Here is a 20,856-nt window from a genome sequence, read left to right on the forward strand (position 1 = left end):
CAGTCAATCTTAAACACTTTCTGCACCCTCTTTATTGCATGAAGCAGTTCTAGATGAAACAGGAGAGGATCAAAGCGTCCTTTTCACCAGTGGATCATGGTGAAATGTGCACGTCTGCTACAAGCTAAATGTTGAAAGCAAACGCGAAGCTGTAGCATCCATTGACGAAAATTAATTGTCTGACATCTCCTGTCACATGTAAATCCGCTTCAATTCCAAGCCGCGACAGTTCCACCTACAAATACATCAGGCAACTTTAGCCCATACTAAGATGCCGGCAACCCCTAACATACTTATTTTGTCAATGATTTTGCAGCAAATGGCAAAACCTTCCCGAAAATACTCAAATATTTGTCACATTTTTATCTGCCGAAACATACCCAGCCTGTTTGTTTATGTAAATAGCGTAACAAGGATGATTAGCGTGCTGCCGTTTCATCGCATTGGACAGCCTTGCCCGGATTCAAATAGCTCATTTTGCCAAACTTTTTATATGTCACTCATTCATTGGCTTTTTTTTCCTCTATTTTTAGACCATGTGTGATTACTAAGCATCCAAATAGTTGGCGCTCATAAAAAAATATCCACGTAGCTCAACTTAAGTGATTCCTGGATGAGTAGTCACACAAAATATACTCTGTGTCTTACCACAAAATTTATAACATTCAACTTCAGTTATAATAATAATAATACATTACATTTTAAGCGCCATTCAAAGCTCTCAAGGACACTTAACAGTCACAGACAAGCATAGGTACTATAATATAGAATGCAATAAATAAAATACAATTATAAATAGAAAGTTATGATTATTTCCAGTTCGGAATAGCAACATGTCATTTACTAAAATAAATAGCAGTAATCCACAAGGTCAACGGCTATGCACACTTGATATTAAAAAAAAATGTTTTTAATATTGTAAAAAGTAGTTTCCTTCAATTTGAGTGTTTTTTTTCCTGCCTGTATTCCAATCAAAGAAAAATCTGATGGTATGCACGCTGCCCTCTTTACCAGTCAAAATTTCCATTTGGGTTTGAATTAAAAGGAAAGAAAGAAAGAAAGCTCTTTGGTGCATAGTCATACATTATTCATATAGAAAATGCTATATGCCCTGCATTGCTATGATCCATTAAGACTATGACTTCACTAAACCTTCTTACTTTCTTTTTCATATTATCTCAGCTCCCAATAGAATGGATGGAATAAAAATACTGTAGTTTGGCCTGGTTTGAGTTAAAGGCGATGGGGGGAAAGTCAGGCCAACACTGTAAATATTTCCAAGAGTGTAACTTGGTTCACGGATGGAATAAATGATGAGCAGGGCCTATCAACGCTCTTATGTTTCTCGTCAAGATGAAAATAAAACACTTGTTTTAAAAAGTCAATAAAATATGTGCGTAGGATACCAAGCTTCCGCTCTGTGTAAATAAATGAGCGCTTGATAAGAAGCAATGTGACTCTTTCAGGGTAACTGTCAAAAAGGGAAGACCTGGAAAACGTTTTTTGGGGAATTTTTATGTGAGATCTTTATGAAGGGAGAAAAATGTGTTCATGTTGTTGGGTATTTGTAAGATTCTGAAGTTTTTTTTTTAAACTCATCAATTGCTAGGCCATGTTAACACAATGAAGCTTGCAATTCTATAGCCGCCAATGGCAATTTAATAACAATAACTGTTGCCTTATTGCAAACATATTGTAATTTATATATACAGTAAAGTCTCGTTATATCGATATCGGTTATATCGATAGTACTGCTTATTACGATACTATTTCTATGAACGCAAGGAGAAAATTTACATGCCGCAGGACTGGATATATCGATAGTCCTGTTATATCGATATTTTTTCAGACTCCCGAGAATATCGATATAACGAGACTTTACTGTAATCCATTTTTCCTTCTTTTTGTGTCCAGATTGTCGCATTGGGTTGGTGCTTTGGGGACAAGGCCTATCTGAGGAGCAGTTGGAACGTCCTAGATGGCATGTTAGTGATGATATCCGTTATCGACATCCTGGTCTCTTTTATTTCCAACTCCGGTACCAAGATCTTGGGCATGCTGAGGGTGTTGAGGCTACTGCGTACTCTAAGGCCTCTGCGGTGAGTGACCTTGAAGTTATGAATCCACTCGAGAAACTTGACACCTATTATTATATCATAAACATTAGGGGAATGGGTGATGAGTCATGTAATCAGGATCAATGCACACTCATCGGTACATGGTTTGCGTAATTCTCTTCGAAAGCATGTGCTTTGCTTTATTTAATCCCCAGAGGGCAGTCAAACTGTCTCAGTCAGATTAGAAAGTCACTTTTCCAAAAGAAAATTGGGCAACGTTTAATTTTAGGGGAGCAAAGGGCCAAAACGGGTTCTTAGTCGAAGCTGATCCGTCCATTTCACAGCGAAGACAAGATGGTAGCATGTAAAATAGGATTAGGCAGGCTGTGAGGGTGGACGGAGAGAGCGACAAAAAGAAACAGGAACAGCGACAAAGAGGAGAGGACAGAAAATAAATGAAGAGGAAAGAGCGGAGTTTAGTGGATTCACACGGTGCTCAATCGAAGTGGCGGATGACTCGAGACGAGATGGCAATAGACTGCATTCATCAATTAGAAATGGGTGATTTTATGTTATTGGGAAGCTTTTTTGTGACCTAACTTTCATTCTCGCCTTCACTTTTTACACCAACTGCAGATTCTTTGCACTGAACAATAACCGCAAAAAAAATGCACAGGGCCTGACTTTGACAGCTGACGGCGAACAAAAGGAAATTTGTCAATGAAATCCATCAAAGGAAGAAAGTTTTCAAAAGGAAACCAGTAGCTGCTTCATTTTGGATTCTCTGTTGAGCCGTTCAACCTACTTCCTTTCTTTCCTCCCTTTCTTGTTTTCGTCTTGCTGAGTGAGCCGCGTAATTACATTCAGTGTTTACACTGTGGGAACAAGCGGGCCACTTATAGCCCTACTTGTTGGTCCTTTTTTTATTTGGGTGTCAGCTGGAATAGAGAAGGTCATGTGTGCAGGTGTAGCTTGCAGAATAAGAGTGCATTGTGAATTATGATATGATACGTACAGAAACGGAAAGATAAAAAACTTTCCGCTTGGGAATCAGTCTGCCATTGACCTTATTGGGATGTTGTAAATTTTATGCAAAGTACCTCCACTTTCGGGGGCTTGAAAGTATTACAAATTAATAACTATTTATTTATTTACTTTATTTATTTATTTGTGTATTCACTTATTTTTTTATCTGAAGATTTATTTATTAATTTATTTATTTGCTAATTTGTCTGTATATTTATTATTTGTCAATTTATTTATTTGCTAATTTGTCTGTATATTTATGTATTATTTGTCAATGTATTTATTTATTTGCTCATTTGTATATTTATTTATTTATTTGTCAATTTAGTTATTTAGTTAGTTATTTAGTTATTTGCTAATTTGCCTGTATATTTATCTATTATTTATTTATTATTTTTTTAATGTATTTATTTATTGATCTATTTGTCAATGTATCTGTTTATGTATTGATTTATTTGCTAATTTGTCAATATATTCATTTTTTATTTTGCAATTAATCAATTTATGTATGTATTTATTTATTTGTTTATTTATGTGTTTGTTTATTTGTTTGTTTGTTTGTTTGTTTGTTTCTTTGTTTGTTTGTTTGTTTGTTTGTTTGTTTGTTTGTTTGTTTGTTTGTTTGTTTGTTTGTTTGTTTGTTCAAAATGTATGAAAATCAGGCAACAAGCTCGCACATCCGCCTCAGAGTGCAGAGGCTTAGGGTTCGATTCCGGCTGCAGAGTTCAATTTGTTATTGGTTGATTGGTTAGTCAAATCACAATTAAATGAAACATATTCAAATGTTAAGTACAATTTCATATGACTTGTAATTAATTACAGCAATTAAAATTCCAACTGGCAATGTCAGAAAAAGAAACATCATTCATTTTACAATTTATTCTAAATAGCTATTGATAAAGTCTGTTGAGTTAGCACGTGGCTGCGATCGCATCGATCGCTCCGTGTCGGAAACCGTACCACATTCTCACACTTCAAAAGAATTCAGGGAAAAGCAGGGAAGTGCAAACTGATGCCATACAACCATCAGCTCGCTCTTCTCCGATCAGTTGCAATTGATCAGTGGTTTAGGGTCAGCCCTGACTCGTAATTCTCCCATGTTCTCTCAAAATGTGCTATCGACTCTCCCTTCACTCAAACATCTACTTCGGGGAAAACATGTTGCAAGAACAAAGACTGCAAGGAACGATCTGTACAGATTAGCAAGCTAAGCCTTTTTGCCTGTCTATCCCTTTTTTCTTCTTTATGCCTTTGTTGTGATTCCACTATCAGTGGTATGTACGTAGTGTCACTTGGTGTTAGAATAACACTTTGCCAGAGAATTTCCCAGAAAAAAAAAAACACAGGGACCGTATCATGCCATCCTCCCGGCCTCAAATAGCCCCCGGCCTGCAAGTTGGCAATCCCTGAATTACATTTACATGCTTTGTGTTTTAGTGTCATCAGCAGAGCGCCAGGTCTCAAATTGGTCGTGGAGACCCTCATGTCTTCACTGAAGCCCATTGGCAATATTGTGGTCATCTGCTGTGCCTTCTTTATTATTTTTGGCATCCTTGGTGTCCAGGTAAGTACTATATTGTGAAATTAAATACCTTGCATTGTACTACAATAATATTTTGTTGTAAAAAAAAAAGATTGAAAGGACTAATGGTGAATACATGCTTCTTCTCGATCACATCAAGCTTCTACCAAGGAGTATTTAGGAGTGAATTTAGAAGTGTATGATATAAGTGGTTACAAAGATGAATAATTTATTTCCAAAGGACAAAATGGGAACAAATGCAAATCTGTATGTCCTAAAACTGAATATACAGGGTCAATGATAGTTTTACATTGCAAGAACACAATTCACCACTAGCTGGGTGACATCCACACTTAAACTGGTATTTATATTGCCCTGCTCAATAATGTGAGGAGGCACATTTGGAATTAAACTCAATAATAAAACAACAACATGGGGAGAACTGATTTTTATGCTGCTTCAATTTCTCTCTCTCATGATACCAACCTCAACATTGAAGAGCAAAGATCTAACGAGGTTCAGAATCCATTCAGCTGTAAAAGTTTGTGTCCCTTCCACAGCTCTTCAAAGGCAAGTTCTTTGTGTGTCAAGGAGAAGATGTCCGGAATATCACAAACAGGTCAGACTGTTTAGAAGCCAGCTACCGATGGGTCCGACACAAGTATAACTTTGACAACTTGGGACAGGTCTGAACTTTTTTGATAACCATTTAGGGCAAGTTTTAAAAGCTTTCTGCATCAAATTAAAACATTCTCGTCATCAGGCCTTGATGTCGCTATTTGTTCTGGCGTCCAAAGACGGCTGGGTGGATATTATGTATGATGGATTGGATGCTGTCGGAGTTGACCAACAGGTAGTCATCCGTCCCTGAAAATATTCGATAAAATGGATGATGTGTATGACGCCCTCCCCCCCGACGTATTTCTCCTGTATGTTTCAGCCAGTGATGAACTACAATCCGTGGATGTTGCTGTATTTCATCTCCTTCCTTCTGATCGTGGCCTTCTTTGTGCTCAACATGTTCGTGGGAGTGGTGGTGGAGAACTTCCATAAATGTCGACGCCACCAGGAAGCGGAAGAGGCCAAACGCAGGGAGGAGAAGAGATTGAAACGCATGGAGAAAAAGAGACGGAGTAAGGAGAAGGAGCTGGCTGGTCGGTAGTCTTTCCACATCTTTCTGAGTCCTGCTTGGTTTGAGCCTGAGCCTTTTTCTTCAGTTTGCCTTTTGGTTTGGCCGAGTCTGGGTGAACGCAGTTGGTGATCTAGCACCAATCATAGTTTTTTTGTGGTAGAGCCCTCTTCCGTTTCCCCACCCCTGCTCCCGAAAGCCCTGCCGTGTCTCGATCTGTGGCTATTTTTGTGGTCACTCGCTATGAACCCCCCTTTGAGACTCTTGGCTGCCTTTTTTTCAACTCCAACTTGCATGGAGCTTACAGAGCTTACAGGGAGAGGGGAAGTTTCTGGTCATCCATTGCCCTGATCTGAAACTAAACCCCCTCTTACCCTCTTCGTGCATGTTGTTTTAGTACAGCCGCTGGGGCAGGGATCAAACAAAGCTTTAAAAGACGTGGTCTTATATCACTGGAAGACATTTTGGGGGCTAAATAGCTCCTCCCACTCCCCTTCGGCTGTATTAGCGGCGTTGATGACAAACTGCTTGAGTAGTTATATGTAATTCCACTGCCTCTTTAACCGAAAACAAACGCTGGCGTCCGCTAGTGTTGAAAAAAAGCGCATTTCGTACAATCACAAAGGCGCTTGTTGGGTACATATCCACAAGGAGCAGTGGACCAGGGTGTCCTAAAATCTGGAGACATGATTTGATGCTATGTACGTGCATCTTACTTGAGAAATACAGATGAAGTCATTTTCTAAGATGAACATTTCTGATCGTTAGGGGTTGGTTAAAGAACCCAATCCGTGTAAGTTCCGCCATAGGAGACCTGTTGGTTCTTTTCCAAATGATCCAAAAACATTCCTGTACTTCATTCCTACTTAGAATCTTGGCAACATTGGCTTGCTGATTCACTTCTTCTACTGGTGGTCAAATGTAGGACTGTTTTTTAACTATGTAAGACAGAAAGGGAAGATTGGTTTGCTGGTAAAATCCATAGTCTCACGGTTTAGGGTACTAGGCGTAGGTTCATTTAAAATAAGGTTTCTTCATTCTTCTCCAGATCAGAAAAACAAACAAACCCTAGAGGTAGCGCAAATCCAAAGAACTGGACTCAGAATCACTGGAAAGATGAAATTTCAAGGCACAACAACCAGCTTGAAGTCTTTCACTGCTACCTTCTGGTCTTACTCCATCCCTCTTTCCCTATTTCTCTCTCTCTCTACCTCTCTTCAATCTATCCTTCCTTTTCTTGCGTCCTTCTCCCGCTTCTTAACTAACATCGTCTCATTCCTCTAGATTTAATGGTTCCAGGGGTGAGTTGGGCCCTCTCTGAAGGCGCATTAAAAGGTACCCCGTTACCAGCATGCTCTGTTTTTGTCCCTTCAAACTTCTCGCACTGCCACCGACCATGACCACCCACCACGGCGGCAAAAAAAAGGTTATAAGTTCAGTAATCACGGGAGGTAGGGTGCCATCATGTGTTCCCGCCCTCCTGCCTCTCTCCCATTAGCCGTTTGCTGAGTTTTGTTGTTGTTTTCCTTGTCGTGAATTTGTCGCTATTACACTGTCTGTGAACCATCCACTGTTCACCACCACACTGCGCACCGGACATCATCCAATGACATCTTACTGAGTTTTTTGGGGAAAATTGTCATTGAAACTTGTCATTGAACCTTGAGATCAGAAAGTATAGTGTCATGACAGCTGGGTGGTCACCGTGGAGACAGTGTCAATCAAAGTACCAACAGTGACGTTTTGATTTCAGGAGATGACAAGTGTTATCCCGGAACATACAGTACACTTATGGAGAGAAATGCAGCCAGGAAATATGTGCAAGTTATAACCGAGATGTTTTACACAGTAAGAAAATGTGTAGTTTGTAATTTTCAATTCGTTTATGGAGGCGAGTTAGGGTTCATGCAAAATTGCTTATTATTAGAAAAATAAAATGCCTCCTGCCACAAAGCCCAATTCAGTTTATTGATGAATTATTTTTGTCCCACCCTCCACTTTTGCTCTCTCTCTCTCTCTCTCTCTCTCTCTCTCACTCTTTCTATCTTTTTCCCTGACTTTTTTCTCTGTCTCTCTCTCTCTCTGTCTTTCTCTCTCTGCCTCTCTCTTTCACTCTTTTTCTCCCACTCTCTGTCTCTCTCTTTATCTCTCTCTCTCTCTGGCTTTCTCTCTCTTTCTCTTCCTCTCCTCCTTACTCTTTCTCTTTTCCTCTTATCTCTCTTTTTTACTCTCTCTCTTTTTCTCTTTTTATCCTCTCTCTTTTTCTCTTTTCTCTCTTTTTCACTCTATCTCTTATACTCTCTTTTTGTCTTTTCTCTCTTTTTTACTCTCTCTCTTTTACTCTCTTTTTCTCTTTTCTCTCTCTACTCACTCTCTCTGTCTCTTTCTCTCTGTCTCTGTGTTTTTTTCTTTTTATTTTTCTCAAATGTGCGCTTACACAGTCTGATACACACCCAGACACACACACACACACACACACACATTTTTGAATAGAATCTGGGTCAGTGCTAACAGAGATAAATGGAATGGGAAGTTTCGCATCTTTCTGCCTTCCATTCCTTCACGGGAGTCGCAATTTATGGCATTGGTTCTTCCGGGACTTGAGGATTATGAGAGGAAAGGTGGCAAAAGTCTCTCAACGCAGTACGATGATAGTCTCGGAGGACAGCTTCTCCATGCAACAGGTGCTAGCTGCATTTTGTTGATGCCACCAGGTGCAAAGTAAACTTGTTGGAGAGTGTACAACATTTTCTGGGGCAGGTCCAACATGAGTTTTTAAACTGTCCTTGCATGGCAGGTTGCCAGACGCTGAAAGCGGTTTGCACTCCATTTTGTCGACAATAAACCATTTCAGTATTCCAAAAAGGCATAGAAAGGTTTTTACTCAGCCACGTGATATATTGATTAACTATCCCTGAAATTGAAGCAGGAGCAGCAGAAAATGCACAAAGTGCACATTTTTGAAGTGGGTGACATGGGTTCGTTTATGTTGATGTTCTAAAAATAGAATGTCAGATTGTTAGGATTTGATCTCCCCCAAATATAAATGTTTCTACCAAAGCTAAACAATTCTAAATACCAATTTTACTTTTGTTATTTTTTGTGGCCTACACAAAATGAATCTAATCTTATCAACCATGAAATCTCTGCATGATACAATATTCTGTGGAATTTCAGTGAAAATGACAATAACCCTGGCAATGGAGTGGACACATTTTTACACGTCTGGCAGTTAATGAGTTAAATGACTTGTAGTTTGTAGGAAATTGACTTCTGGTTGAAATGAGTTACTGTAGGTGTCCAGTTCATGCAGAAGGATGCACACTAATCGCTGTTCTTGTTTTGAGAAGGGGTAAAATAAAGGCTTCTTATTGTTTTGTTTTGTACCTTATCATCGCCGCTCTCCCTGTTGCTCCGCCCTCCACTCATGCTGCCCAGTCGCTTTTTTTTCCCTTTGCCATACGACCGCACATTTCAGTTGGTTCATTGCTCAAGTATGACTCAGAAAGAGGTGTCAGTCTGCCATGCAAAACCAGCCCAATATATTTGTGTCATGTCTGTTATGTGTACAAGCACAATGCGTCAACCGCGTGAGATAACACAATGCTTGTTCGTGTGTGTCGGAAAGTCGAGTGTTTGTTGTCAGGCTTTATGTACGAATGATTGGATGTCTTTGTTTCTTTGATGCTTTCCTTTGTGGACTCAAACAATTTGCTCTGCTGCTCCTCTCCATTTTGAGTCATGAGTGATGATGGCGTTTTCTTATTTGGTGTCCTTTCTTCTCTCCCTTTTATAGGTGTTTCCTCCTGTTTAACATTTATCGAGCAAAGGCAGCAGAGCATTTTGGAATTCCGGCTTTTTGTTTCCATTGTTAGTCTTCTCATCAACGTTCCTGTCAATAATTGTCATTGTTGTTGTTGTTTTTTGTTTTTTTTTTTACTCTGTTTGCTGGATTATAATACCAGCATTGTCAGTCTCTGACTCTCGCGGCAGGCACAGAGTTTAAATGTGTATTACGGAGCTGTGCACTACAACGGAAACAGACTTAAAAGCAAGCAGCTGCATGAGGAAAAAATCCAAATTTTCAATTACGATATTGACTCATGTGCTTTAAATCTAGAGTGCTGCTTTACTTCCTTTCACAGCCATCCATATCATAACCATCATTACATTTCATTCCCAACCACATTCTTTTTTTTGTTTATTTATTAAGTACCACATTTATCTCCAGCAAAGTAATTATGTAGTTTTAAGTTTCATGATCAGACTCTTAACTTGACATCAACAAATACAACTTCCACATCCCCTCAACCCTCTTTCTGCACCCTCATATGATCGATCACCCCATTTCCGGGGTGCACTAATGTCCCATACGCCGCATAACTATCCTAACCTATACGCTCACCCCGCACAGTCACAGTGTAGCTACGGCGCTGTACTGTGCTTCTTTACGCATCAATCCCAAAATACATTAAGAGTTATTGTGTCTGTAATTCCCAAAATAAGCCTCTTCCAGAAATATATTTAGTATATTTTTGAGAGCGGCTATATCCAAAGCAACTTCCAGACTGAGTACACCTGTAGCATTCGGTCGTGACACCTGTCACGTTTGACTTGACAGAAGTTAGATTAATAGTCAATAATCAATGATCATTAATAGAATGTTGAGGTCTTGCTGTTGTTTTTGAATCCGCCATATGATGCTGAAGTGCTTTTCTTTATGAGTGTGGATGACAGTTGGCAGACCATCAGCAAAGGGGGTATTTGATCTATGAAAATAGCCAACAATGCTGAAAATAAATATGTTCAATTTTTGGATATGATATGAAATGCATATTTGCGTGATGACTAACTAAGCTTTTTTTTCACAGTTCGAACAGCCCAGCTCCATAACACAGCAGTTCTAATTTATAGTGTCCTGTTATATTGCCTCCTATCTCACTTTATGAACTTCCCCTTCCTCCTGCTTCAACGCTCCCCAACACCCCAATTCCAAACCCCACTTTCCACAGAAGCTCAAAGTAAGCCGTACTACTCCGATTACTCCCCCACTCGTTTGATTATCCACAAGATGTGCACCAGCCACTACCTGGATCTCTTCATCACCATCGTCATAGGTCTCAACGTAATCACAATGTCTATGGAGCACTACCAGCAACCGAAGGTCAGATATAGCGCAGCAGGAACGTATGGTAATCAATGCAAACCTGATCAATGTCAATTATCGTTCCAACTTGGTCGTCAAAGCCCAATTTTGCTGTCCTCATTTAATGAGACTCAATAATGACATGTATCTTCTTTGCTCAATTTTCAGGAATTGGATGAAGCATTGAAGATCTGTAACTATATCTTCACTCTCATCTTTGTTCTGGAATCAGTCCTCAAATTAGTCGCTTTTGGATTTCGCCGCTTTTTTAAGGACAAGTGAGTATTCGAATAAGACAAACATAGTCTCCAACATTTCCCGTTGCTGGAAAATTTTGGATTTTGATAACATGACTCCAATAGTTTGATGGTAGCCTATTTTTTTCTTTTCATTCAACACCCATAAAACACCCATAAAGACAAGCTGCCTGAAATGATTTTGTAACTTTGAAATCTATGACTTTTCAATGGAAAAAAAACACAGCATAGCTCATACCGTACATCATAGCTTTGATGTATGAACACACACGTACGGCCACATATCATTTTTGGGATAGATCTCCCTACAAGGATGTCATATCCATTCTTCCCCAGAGCAGCTATAGTCAACTAAGAAGTCCAAGATGGCAGCCATGTGTCTGTGGAACTGTCGCAGCTTGGAATTGAAGCGCATTTATGTAGGACAGGAGATGTGAGACAATCTCTTTTTGTCAACGGACGTTACAGCTTTGTGTTTGCTTTCAAAACTTTGCTTGTAGCTGACATGCACATTTCACCATGACATCCCTGATCCACTGGTGAAAAAGACACTTTGATTCTCTCGTCTTTCATCTAGAACTGCTGATGGGAAAGCAAGAGGGTGCTGAAAGTGCTTAGGATAGATTGACTGTGTGTGTCTTTGTGTTGTCTTATTTGTTATTTTGTTTTTTGATGCAAGAGTGGCTGCTTTGACAGCAGCTCCTGTATTTTGTTTTTCTACTTTTTATTTTCCTTCCTTTAGATTTATCCAGTATGAGACTAATAAAGGTTAATCTAATCCAATACAACAAACGCAAAAGGCAGATAAACCCGATTCGCACCATTAACGACGCTCGCTTTTGGCATATTTATCTCGTTTTACAAGTACCTGGGTGTTACTCTCAACAATAAACTGGACTGGACAACAAACACGGATGCCCTAATCAAAAAGGGACAGAGTCGCCTCTTCCTCCTCAGGAAACTGAGGTCTTTTGGAGTTCAGGGGTCACTCCTAAAGACTTTCTATGACTCTGTGGTGGCATCAGCCATCCACTATGGCATTGTCTGCTGGTCAGGCAGCATCACCACCCGGGACAGAAAAAGACTGGAGCGCTTTGTCAAGCGGGCCAGTTCTGTCGTGGGCTGCTCGCTGGACTCTCTAGAGGAGGTGGGCAACAGACGGACGCTAGCTAAACTAAAAGCTATGACGGACAGCCCCTCCCACCCCCTCCTGCCCATCCTGACAGCTCTGGGTAGCTCCTTTAGCCAGAGACTATTACACCCGCGCTGCAAGAAGGAGAGGTACCGCCGCTCGTTCCTACCGACTGCTGTCAGGCTTCACAATTCCCAATGATCACATGTGAAAAAAACAAAAAAAAACTGGACACTTGTAAATATGGGTTGTTGCAATATATCTAAATGCATCTCTTGATTCTGCACTATGTACAGTCTTGTTTATAGAACGGTTTTTGCACATCTACATTTGCACAGTATACAGTTGACATTTTTATTTTGTTATGCTTAGAATATCTTGTTTTCTATCCTTTCACTCCCACCCCAACCCCATCCCTCTTCAATTGCTGCTGTGGACTGCAAATTTCCCCATTGCGGGACGAATAAAGGTATTCTGATTCTGATTTAATCATTTTTATTTGAAGGTGTTTGGAGAAAATATCTTCTTTGGAGAAAATATATAATACATCTTAACCAATAATAAAAAAATAAAATGACATCTAAAATAAAATAATCCGTTCAGACAGTGGTTACTACAATGGACATATTATTCTGTTATCGGTTTACAGGGTGCATGAAACGGTTAATTTAATTTTATTTCTCTCTAATCACATTTTTTTTATTAAAAAATATGTTTTTACATGTGTATAGGTGGAACCAGCTGGATCTGGCCATCGTGTTGCTCTCCATCATGGGTATCACTTTGGAGGAAATCGAAGTCAACGCTTCACTGCCCATTAACCCCACCATAATCCGCATCATGAGAGTCCTGAGGATTGCACGAGGTATGAGTCCACAGTCTCTAAACTTTCACCCTCACTCCCTTTCATTCACTCACTCACTCAGTGATTTTAAGATGTCTTTGTAAGCTGTCCGCATCCGTGAGAGTCTCCCCGTTTGTCATTTTTATATGACAGGTCTCAGCATAGTTTAGGTTGGGTGAGAACCTTGCAGACGACACTGACAAACACAGCCATCTGACAAACCGCAGTCAGAGAGTGAAGGGTGTGATTTAAAAGTGTAGTGGGAAAGAGCCAAGACGCATCGTTGCACTAAGTGAATGAAGCAAGGACTGTATGGAGAGACGATGTGATTAAAAAAAATGAAGGGGACAGAAAGAACAGGCTGACGGCAGGGTGATTAACAACTCCTGAGCTTAAAATAGATTACAAGATGAAGTGAATGAAGCCGGAGAGAAGCAAGTGACAAAGGGGAAAAACTGAGATTAAAGGAACTATGGTGAGATACACGAATGGGAGCGATGGAATATGAGGGAGTTCTGCCTCAAAATTCCAAAAAGAAAAAAAAATCCACCTCCTGGGTCTGTGTTTTCCCTCGCTGCATGCTATGTTGATTAAAATCTTTATTTACGTAGCATTGGCATGTTGGAAGAAAGTGTTCATTACCAGAGTTGACGGTAATGTACCTTGATTTTACCTTGGATGCACTCTGCCTTGTCAAAGAGCCGCATGTGGCAACGTTTACTTATACGAGCTTGAATTCGCTATTATTCACCCGATTGACGTCATGTAATGCGTCACGTGATGATGAACTAGGTAGGGCTGAATGTAAATTTAAAAAAAAAAATCCATGCAAGTGAGGTTTTTGGTCACACATTTGGGTCTTATACCTCGACCTTCTGCCAAAAATCATGAATCCACAAGCGCACTCAGAAATGTCCGACCTCTGCCAAGGCATTAACACTTGTCACCTGCAAAATCAATGAGTGAGCAACCGCGGTCCAGCATCTTAATGGCTTAAAGGGATTAAAGTTTCATTTTTCTAGAGAGAACGGAATGTAATTAGGGGGGAAAAAAGTGTGACAAATTACAGCCTTCTTGGATTTGACAGCTCTATAAGGTTAAATGGGATTTAAATCAAAATGACTCCCCAAATGGCTCAGATCCAAACGAAACTTGAAACTTGAAAAAAAAAAGACAAAAAAGTATAGACGTAATTAAAGAGAGCTCATTAGACATCTTAACTCATTCACTGTCAGACGTGCAAAAATGTGTCCACTCTAGTGCCAGGGTTTTTGTCATTGTCACTGTAATTCCATGACCCACCGAATATTAAGTTTTAGGACTACATAAGCATTCAGTGCAGTATAATAAACCTTAGACTGTCCTCTTTCATCAGAAAAATAGAGTTAATTCATAAATTATATGAGTCTGGAGTTATATGAGCTTGAAATAAGGGTGGCTGTCCAAAATACAGTGCAAAATACATACATATTGGTTACAAAGTGCTAAAATGGGAAAAAAGGGAATGCTTCCCCATTGTGGTAGGGAAAAACATGGCCAGAGGCCATGGCCAGCTCTTTATCAGCACCCTAGCATGAAAAACAAAAACCCGAACAAATTTGAGAATGGTGTTCTATGTCATATTTTCAATTCCCGAATAAATTCGCGAATGGCTGTGAATGAGTTAATTAAACATGTCTTTTGATAAAGACAAAATCTCAGTGGCGCAATTACAAGGCTTTTTCACATTATATTTTCCAAAATTGGACACGTTTATTTCTTTCTTTTTTTAATAACCATATTCCAAAATGCAGAAAGATCAAAAAATGAATACACTTTGTTTGTGTCAGCGGAATAGTTAGTTTTATCATGAAGCAACACTATAATTGTTTCAGCAGGCGCTACCGACATCCATGCCAAAATCTCATTAGCCAAACATGCTGATGATACCTGCACAATGTTTATTTGGGTGTTTTATCATGTAGAGGGGCTGACGTCTGCTTTAATGACTCATGGAGGTGCATGTTTTTTATATTTTTTTAAATATAGTGCCGTTATTCCCAAAATGTCATCCTCTTCGACATTAAGAGCACTGTTTTGCCCGCAATGTATAAGTTTTAAGTGTACCCGATTGCCACAAGATCCCATGTCTTCTTTCAAAATACTCTCTTGGAAACCTGGAATACCTTAATAATGATGATTATATTTGTTGGTTGGCCTGCAGTACTGAAACTTCTAAAGATGGCGGTGGGGATGCGGGCTTTACTCGACACCGTCATGCAAGCCCTACCTCAGGTACATTGCGACCACTGAACCACATTTTATTTATGTATTAGTATATTTATTTTTTATTATTATTATTTATATTTATTATTTATTTATTCATTCGTTTTTTCATATATGTGATCATTTATATATTTGTTTCGTATTGATTTATTTGTTCATTTATTAATTTATTAGTGTATTTATTCATTTTTTATTTATGTATTTTTTTATCATTTATGGATGTATTTATTTGTGTTCACTGATTTATTTATGTATTTACCTCTTTTTTATGTTTTTTTATTTATGCGTTTGGTTGTTTATTTATTTTTATTTATTATTTACTTTTTGGTTTATGTATGTGTTCGTATATTTTTTAGGGTATGAATGTATGCATATATTTTGTGATTTTTATTTTTGCCCAAAGTAGTCAGCGAATGCAGGGCGAATAAAGCCTTTGCTCATGATGGCTTTGATGGTGTTTCAGTTGGTAATTTGGAAGGGGGTGGGAAAAAAATGTGCGCGAGAACATCGTCTCTCGATGTTCACAGCCCTCTTTGATACCGCTGCCTCTTATAATTCAAAGTCATGCGGTAGTTCTAAAAAATAAAATAAAATAATAAGAAAAATGTTGCCCTCAGCTTGTCAAGATTCATATAATTAATGCATTGTTCTGAATGGGGATTGGCATCCTGCCTTTGGGTTAATTTGCATAATAATACATTCCTAAAAAGTTGCTTTACCAAAACCACTTATGTCAGATGTGCTGTAGTTTTGGGACACATCATAATTACTTGATTTTTTTCTTGGCTACTCTTATTTTCACAGGTACATGTATAACCTGTATACTGTATCGCCAACATACGTTATATACAGGAAGTATCCCTATCTATGGATTTTAATCAAATGGAAATTCCCTCAGAAGTAATATATATATATATATATATATATATATACAGTAAAGTCTCGTTATATCGATATTCTCGGGAGTCCGAACAAATATCGATATAACCGGACTATCGATATATCCGACCCTGCGCGCATGTAATTTTCTCAATGCGTTCATATCGATATAACGAGACTTTACTATATACAGTAAAGTCTCCGACCCTGCGCGCATGTAATTTTCTCCTTGCGTTCATATCGATATAACGAGACTTTACTATATACAGTAAAGTCTCGTTATATCGATATCGGATATATCGATAGTCCTGGTTATATCGATACTATTTCTATGCACGCACGGAGAAAATTACATGCAAACAGGGTCGGATATATCGATAGTCCCGGTTATATCGATATTTTTTGGGACTCCCTTGAATATCAATATAACGAGACTTTACTGTATATATATATATATATATATATATATATATATATATATATATATATATATATATATATACTTTTCTGTTCTGTAACCCAGAGTGCAGGTACAAAAATGTGTCTTAAGACTGAGCAATACAAGTGAAAAACAATGTTTCAGGCAAAAACAACCGTACATAGTGCAAAAGTATCAAATATACAATCTAGATATAAGAATATGCGCAACCGTGTTTATTCTACAAGTGGAATGAGCATTTGAATGGAGGTGCAGTACTGCTTTTGGCCACCAGCTCTCTCCCATTCATTTCAATGGCCATGCCGGTTCCCCATTCATTGACCTTCATTGGGGGTGCGCCTTATACATGGGAAAATATGGTAATAAAAATTTCTACTTCAATTTTACATTGCCAATCAATTCATAACAATGGAAGCTCCGGTACCAAGAAGCCATGCAGAAGGCTGCGCTAGCACAAATGCAAGCTAGTCCCACTCGGTACTGCATAAACACTACTATTTAATCTCATTGGATTTAGATGGTGATGCAGGGGAAGTAAAGTTTGAAACAGTGAATGAGTGAGTGGAAAGAAAAACCACCCGGTGTGTTTGGAAGGAAAAATGTTGCCATGGAATTTTGTCATCCGCCAAATCCGTTTTCCTTCCTGTTTGCATTCCATAGGTGGGAAATCTAGGTCTTCTCTTCATGCTTCTCTTCTTCATCTTTGCAGCCTTGGGAGTGGAGCTGTTTGGTGATTTAAGTAAGGAATGACACTTGATGCAGATTGTCGATATTACAAAAAAGAAAAAAAAAATGCTTTTCTTGTGTTGCTTGAACTGTCCTCCTCCGTCCTCTTCCCAGTTTGCGATGAACTCCATCCGTGTGAAGGCCTGGGACGCTATGCGACATTCAAAAACTTTGGGATGGCGTTTTTGTTGCTGTTCAGAGTTTCAACTGGAGACAACTGGAATGGCATCATGAAGGTGAGATCAACAAATTTGTAAATGGAGCAACACTGGTGACAATTTTAATGTATTGGTCAATTGCCATGAGGAAAATTGGCCCTAGTATCCATCTGCGTTGGATTTTGGCTCCTTTTCTGACCGCTGCTGACTTTGCATCACTTTTGTTGCCAGTGTTGATATCCATCCATTGACACTTTTGTAGTCGCTTCAACAACTCAGCATGATTATTTTCATGGAAGTATATTTACATTCGTACATGCTTCGTTTTAGGTGCCCTGTTACCATTTTTAAAGATCACATTTTGGCTAAATTTGTCTTCACATAATTTTCATTGGCATCTTATATCTTATTAAAAAATTCACAGATCAAATGAGTCAAGATGAATAACATTTCATTCTTGTTCCAGGACACTTTAAGAGACTGCGCCCATGAGACAAGTACCTGCTACAACACAGTTGTCTCTCCCATCTACTTTGTCTCCTTCGTCCTGACCGCTCAATTCGTCCTGGTCAACGTCGTTATCGCTGTCCTGATGAAACACTTGGAAGAGAGCAACAAAGAAGCCAAAGAAGAAGCGGAGCTTGAGGCGGAATTAGAGCTCGAGCTCCATGGTGTTCGGCGAGACATGGCAACCAGGTCGCCCCAGCTCAACCCTCTCGCACTGGGCATGGACAGGTCCAGTTCTGGGGGTTCCCCATGGAGATCAGCCGGAGGTGGAGACATGGGGCTTGGAAGGAGTCTGGATTCTCCTACTGTTGATATCCCAAGAGACCCAGTCAACATCCAAGAAGAGCCTCCCTCATGCCCGGAGCCAATTCCACAGGTAAGCCAAAAAAAAATGTCATGATGCATCTGTGTGGAAGCATTTTCATAGTAACAATAGGAGGCTTTGTGGAACCATATTTTTAAGACCAGTACAATGATACGCGAGACTGGGCTAATTAGTTGAGTGCAGTTTAAGAAATAAATCCCCCTCTTGCTTGCGCTGGAAGCCATTGAGCTTACATTATGAAATGACCGAATGGTCCAGTCTTTCCTGTGGTCAATTTGCATTCGATTGATCACTATGGCATATTTGCAGACCGCATTTTGTCAAAGTTACCTTCTCCACTGGCAATAAAACACAATGGAAGCTTGGGTGTCAAAGTAAAGGCCCGGGGGCCATATTGGGCCACCGCATCATTGTATTCGGCCCGCGAAACCAAATGAAGTTTTCAAATGCGATGATGCTTGCTAAAGCCCAAACTAAAATTTCAAATACAGTAAAGTCTGGTTATATCGATATTCAAGGGAGTCCGAAAAAATATCGATATAACCGGGACTATCGATATATCCGACCCTGTTTGCATGTAATTTTCTCCGTGCGTGCATAAAAATAGTATCGATATAACCGGGACTATCGATATATCCGATATCGATATAACGAGACTTTACTGTAGTCGCATATAAACCACAATAGAGTCATTATTTTTACTTCAAATCAGAAAACTAGTTATTCGCTGTATATGTAAAATGTGGAGGGGATTGAACATAGTAATGGCTTCCCCACATTCATAACCGCCCCCTGTGAGGAAACCGTAACTACAATTGTGATCCATTCAATGGATCGTTTCAGTATTTGCGTGGAAAAAAAAGCAAAACAGAAAAGATGTCAAGACTTGGCTTTCGGGTGAAACACTCCAGTCATCTCATCTCAATCAACTCATTGAAGGAAATGTTGACAACAATGGTGTGGATACCAGAACAAAAAAAAATGTCAGTCTCAAAAATTCATTGCATTCCCTTGAACATAAATTATACCTTGATGACAACTTCTAAAGTTGATTTACAGGTTTCTCTATGGTATTCTAGTCTGGGGTTCAGCCCCCGTTAAGGCGACCTCAATGAGCTGTAGCGTTGTCATCCGTGAAGATGAAATTAACGCTAATAGCGCCATTTTTCACTCTATTGCATTCCCTTCTGCTGTCTCTTCGGTTTTTCACTTTGTGTGTGGTTGCGGTTGGTCCCCGCGGAAGATGTACCACCAGTCAAAGCCCAGGTCAGAATGCCATGGGAAAATTCGACCACATGGCCTCAGATGCTATTTTCAGACAACTTTGGGGGATAGGAAATAAGAGATCTTGCCATCCCGGTGTTTCCCCCTGACAAGGGGGTCTTTCTAAATTAAGATGGTTTCTTTGGATGGGAATTATACTGTGATCTTGGAGTGCCGTCTTGTGGCAGGCGCAGTCGTAAGCATCATTAGCCCCTCTCACGTGTCACTTTTATCTGTTTCTGTCTGATTAACTGTTGTTTTCGCTTGTTTGTTTGTTTGCATTCATTATTTCTCCTCCCATTTATTCATGTCCCATCTGCTCCTCCCTCTGCCTTCCCCCACCCGCATCACTTCTCTCTTCCCTTCTGCTTTATCCAAGTTGGTCCAGCAACGAGCACAGTTTGACTCGGTTTCCCTGGTCATCCGCGGTTCAATGGAAGGGGAGCTGAATTTGATGGACAACTTATCCGGCTCGGTGTGCCACTACTACGCGCTTGACCCCAAAGCTGGAAAGCACAACCCGGACAAAAAGGTCAATAGGTCACCCAAAAAAATCCAATAGTCACACAAAACAATAACCGGATGGTTTAAAAAAAAAACTCTCCATACTTTTGCTTTTTTTCCCTGTCAAGCCGTTCAATCATGGTTAAAACTTCCAGTGTTCACCCAATGATACACATTTTCAGGTTTTTGAGAACGTGTGATATTATCTCACTACTTTTGGCATATATTTGTGGTTTATAATAATAATCATAATAAATGTCATTTATAAGTGCCATTCAAAACTCTCAAGGTCACTTTACAATCACAGGATAAGTTTTTTTCTCTGGGTGAGCAGCGGCAGCCACACGCGCCATCGTTCACTCAACCCGTAAGTAACTCAAATAGATAGAAAGCAAGCTAGCTAAGAGATAGCTAATAATAATAATACTTGCAATACATTTACAAGTGCTCTTCAAAACTCTCTTTAGTGACAAAATGACCGCAAAATGATCATCATAACAAAAAAAATGTATTTTAAATTCAAGTTTCTGATATTAGCTACCCTTTCGCAAAGTTAGCGCATCTTTACATTTGTTCACATAACTTTGGTGGCTAACATGAAGGTTATCTCATTTCTATTTGCTTTAAAAAAACAGTATATACTTCCAAGAAGGGTTTTGAATGAAAAAAAATGTTTA

At 39.4% G+C, this 20,856-nt stretch overlaps 1 protein-coding gene across 11 annotated transcripts in view; it reads left to right on the forward strand.

The window, feature by feature from the left end:
* The window catches only part of cacna1g (calcium voltage-gated channel subunit alpha1 G), a 132,908-nt gene that overhangs the window by 102,765 nt on the left and 9,287 nt on the right, over positions 1 to 20,856 (forward strand). For 5 of the 11 annotated variants that reach the window (XM_089015130.1, XM_089015121.1, XM_089015127.1 and 2 more), the window contains 14 exons: positions 1,915 to 2,099; positions 4,521 to 4,647; positions 5,166 to 5,291; positions 5,369 to 5,458; positions 5,546 to 5,759; positions 7,019 to 7,069; positions 10,747 to 10,898; positions 11,049 to 11,158; positions 13,001 to 13,134; positions 15,317 to 15,387; positions 17,357 to 17,435; positions 17,537 to 17,658; positions 18,047 to 18,463; positions 20,055 to 20,207. In XM_089015130.1, coding sequence (XP_088871256.1) covers positions 1,915 to 2,099; positions 4,521 to 4,647; positions 5,166 to 5,291; positions 5,369 to 5,458; positions 5,546 to 5,759; positions 7,019 to 7,069; positions 10,747 to 10,898; positions 11,049 to 11,158; positions 13,001 to 13,134; positions 15,317 to 15,387; positions 17,357 to 17,435; positions 17,537 to 17,658; positions 18,047 to 18,463; positions 20,055 to 20,207 — 2,031 coding nt within the window. The remainder of the gene's footprint in view (positions 1 to 1,914; positions 2,100 to 4,520; positions 4,648 to 5,165; positions 5,292 to 5,368; positions 5,459 to 5,545; positions 5,760 to 7,018; positions 7,070 to 10,746; positions 10,899 to 11,048; positions 11,159 to 13,000; positions 13,135 to 15,316; positions 15,388 to 17,356; positions 17,436 to 17,536; positions 17,659 to 18,046; positions 18,464 to 20,054; positions 20,208 to 20,856) is intronic. The other 6 variants (XM_089015128.1, XM_089015131.1, XM_089015125.1 and 3 more) reach the window with 4 other exon arrangements.

The sequence above is a fragment of the Hippocampus bargibanti genome, linkage group LG15 (assembly GCF_051943395.1).
Source record: "Hippocampus bargibanti isolate YZ-2025 linkage group LG15, ASM5194339v1, whole genome shotgun sequence".
Taxonomy (NCBI): domain Eukaryota; kingdom Metazoa; phylum Chordata; class Actinopteri; order Syngnathiformes; family Syngnathidae; genus Hippocampus; species Hippocampus bargibanti.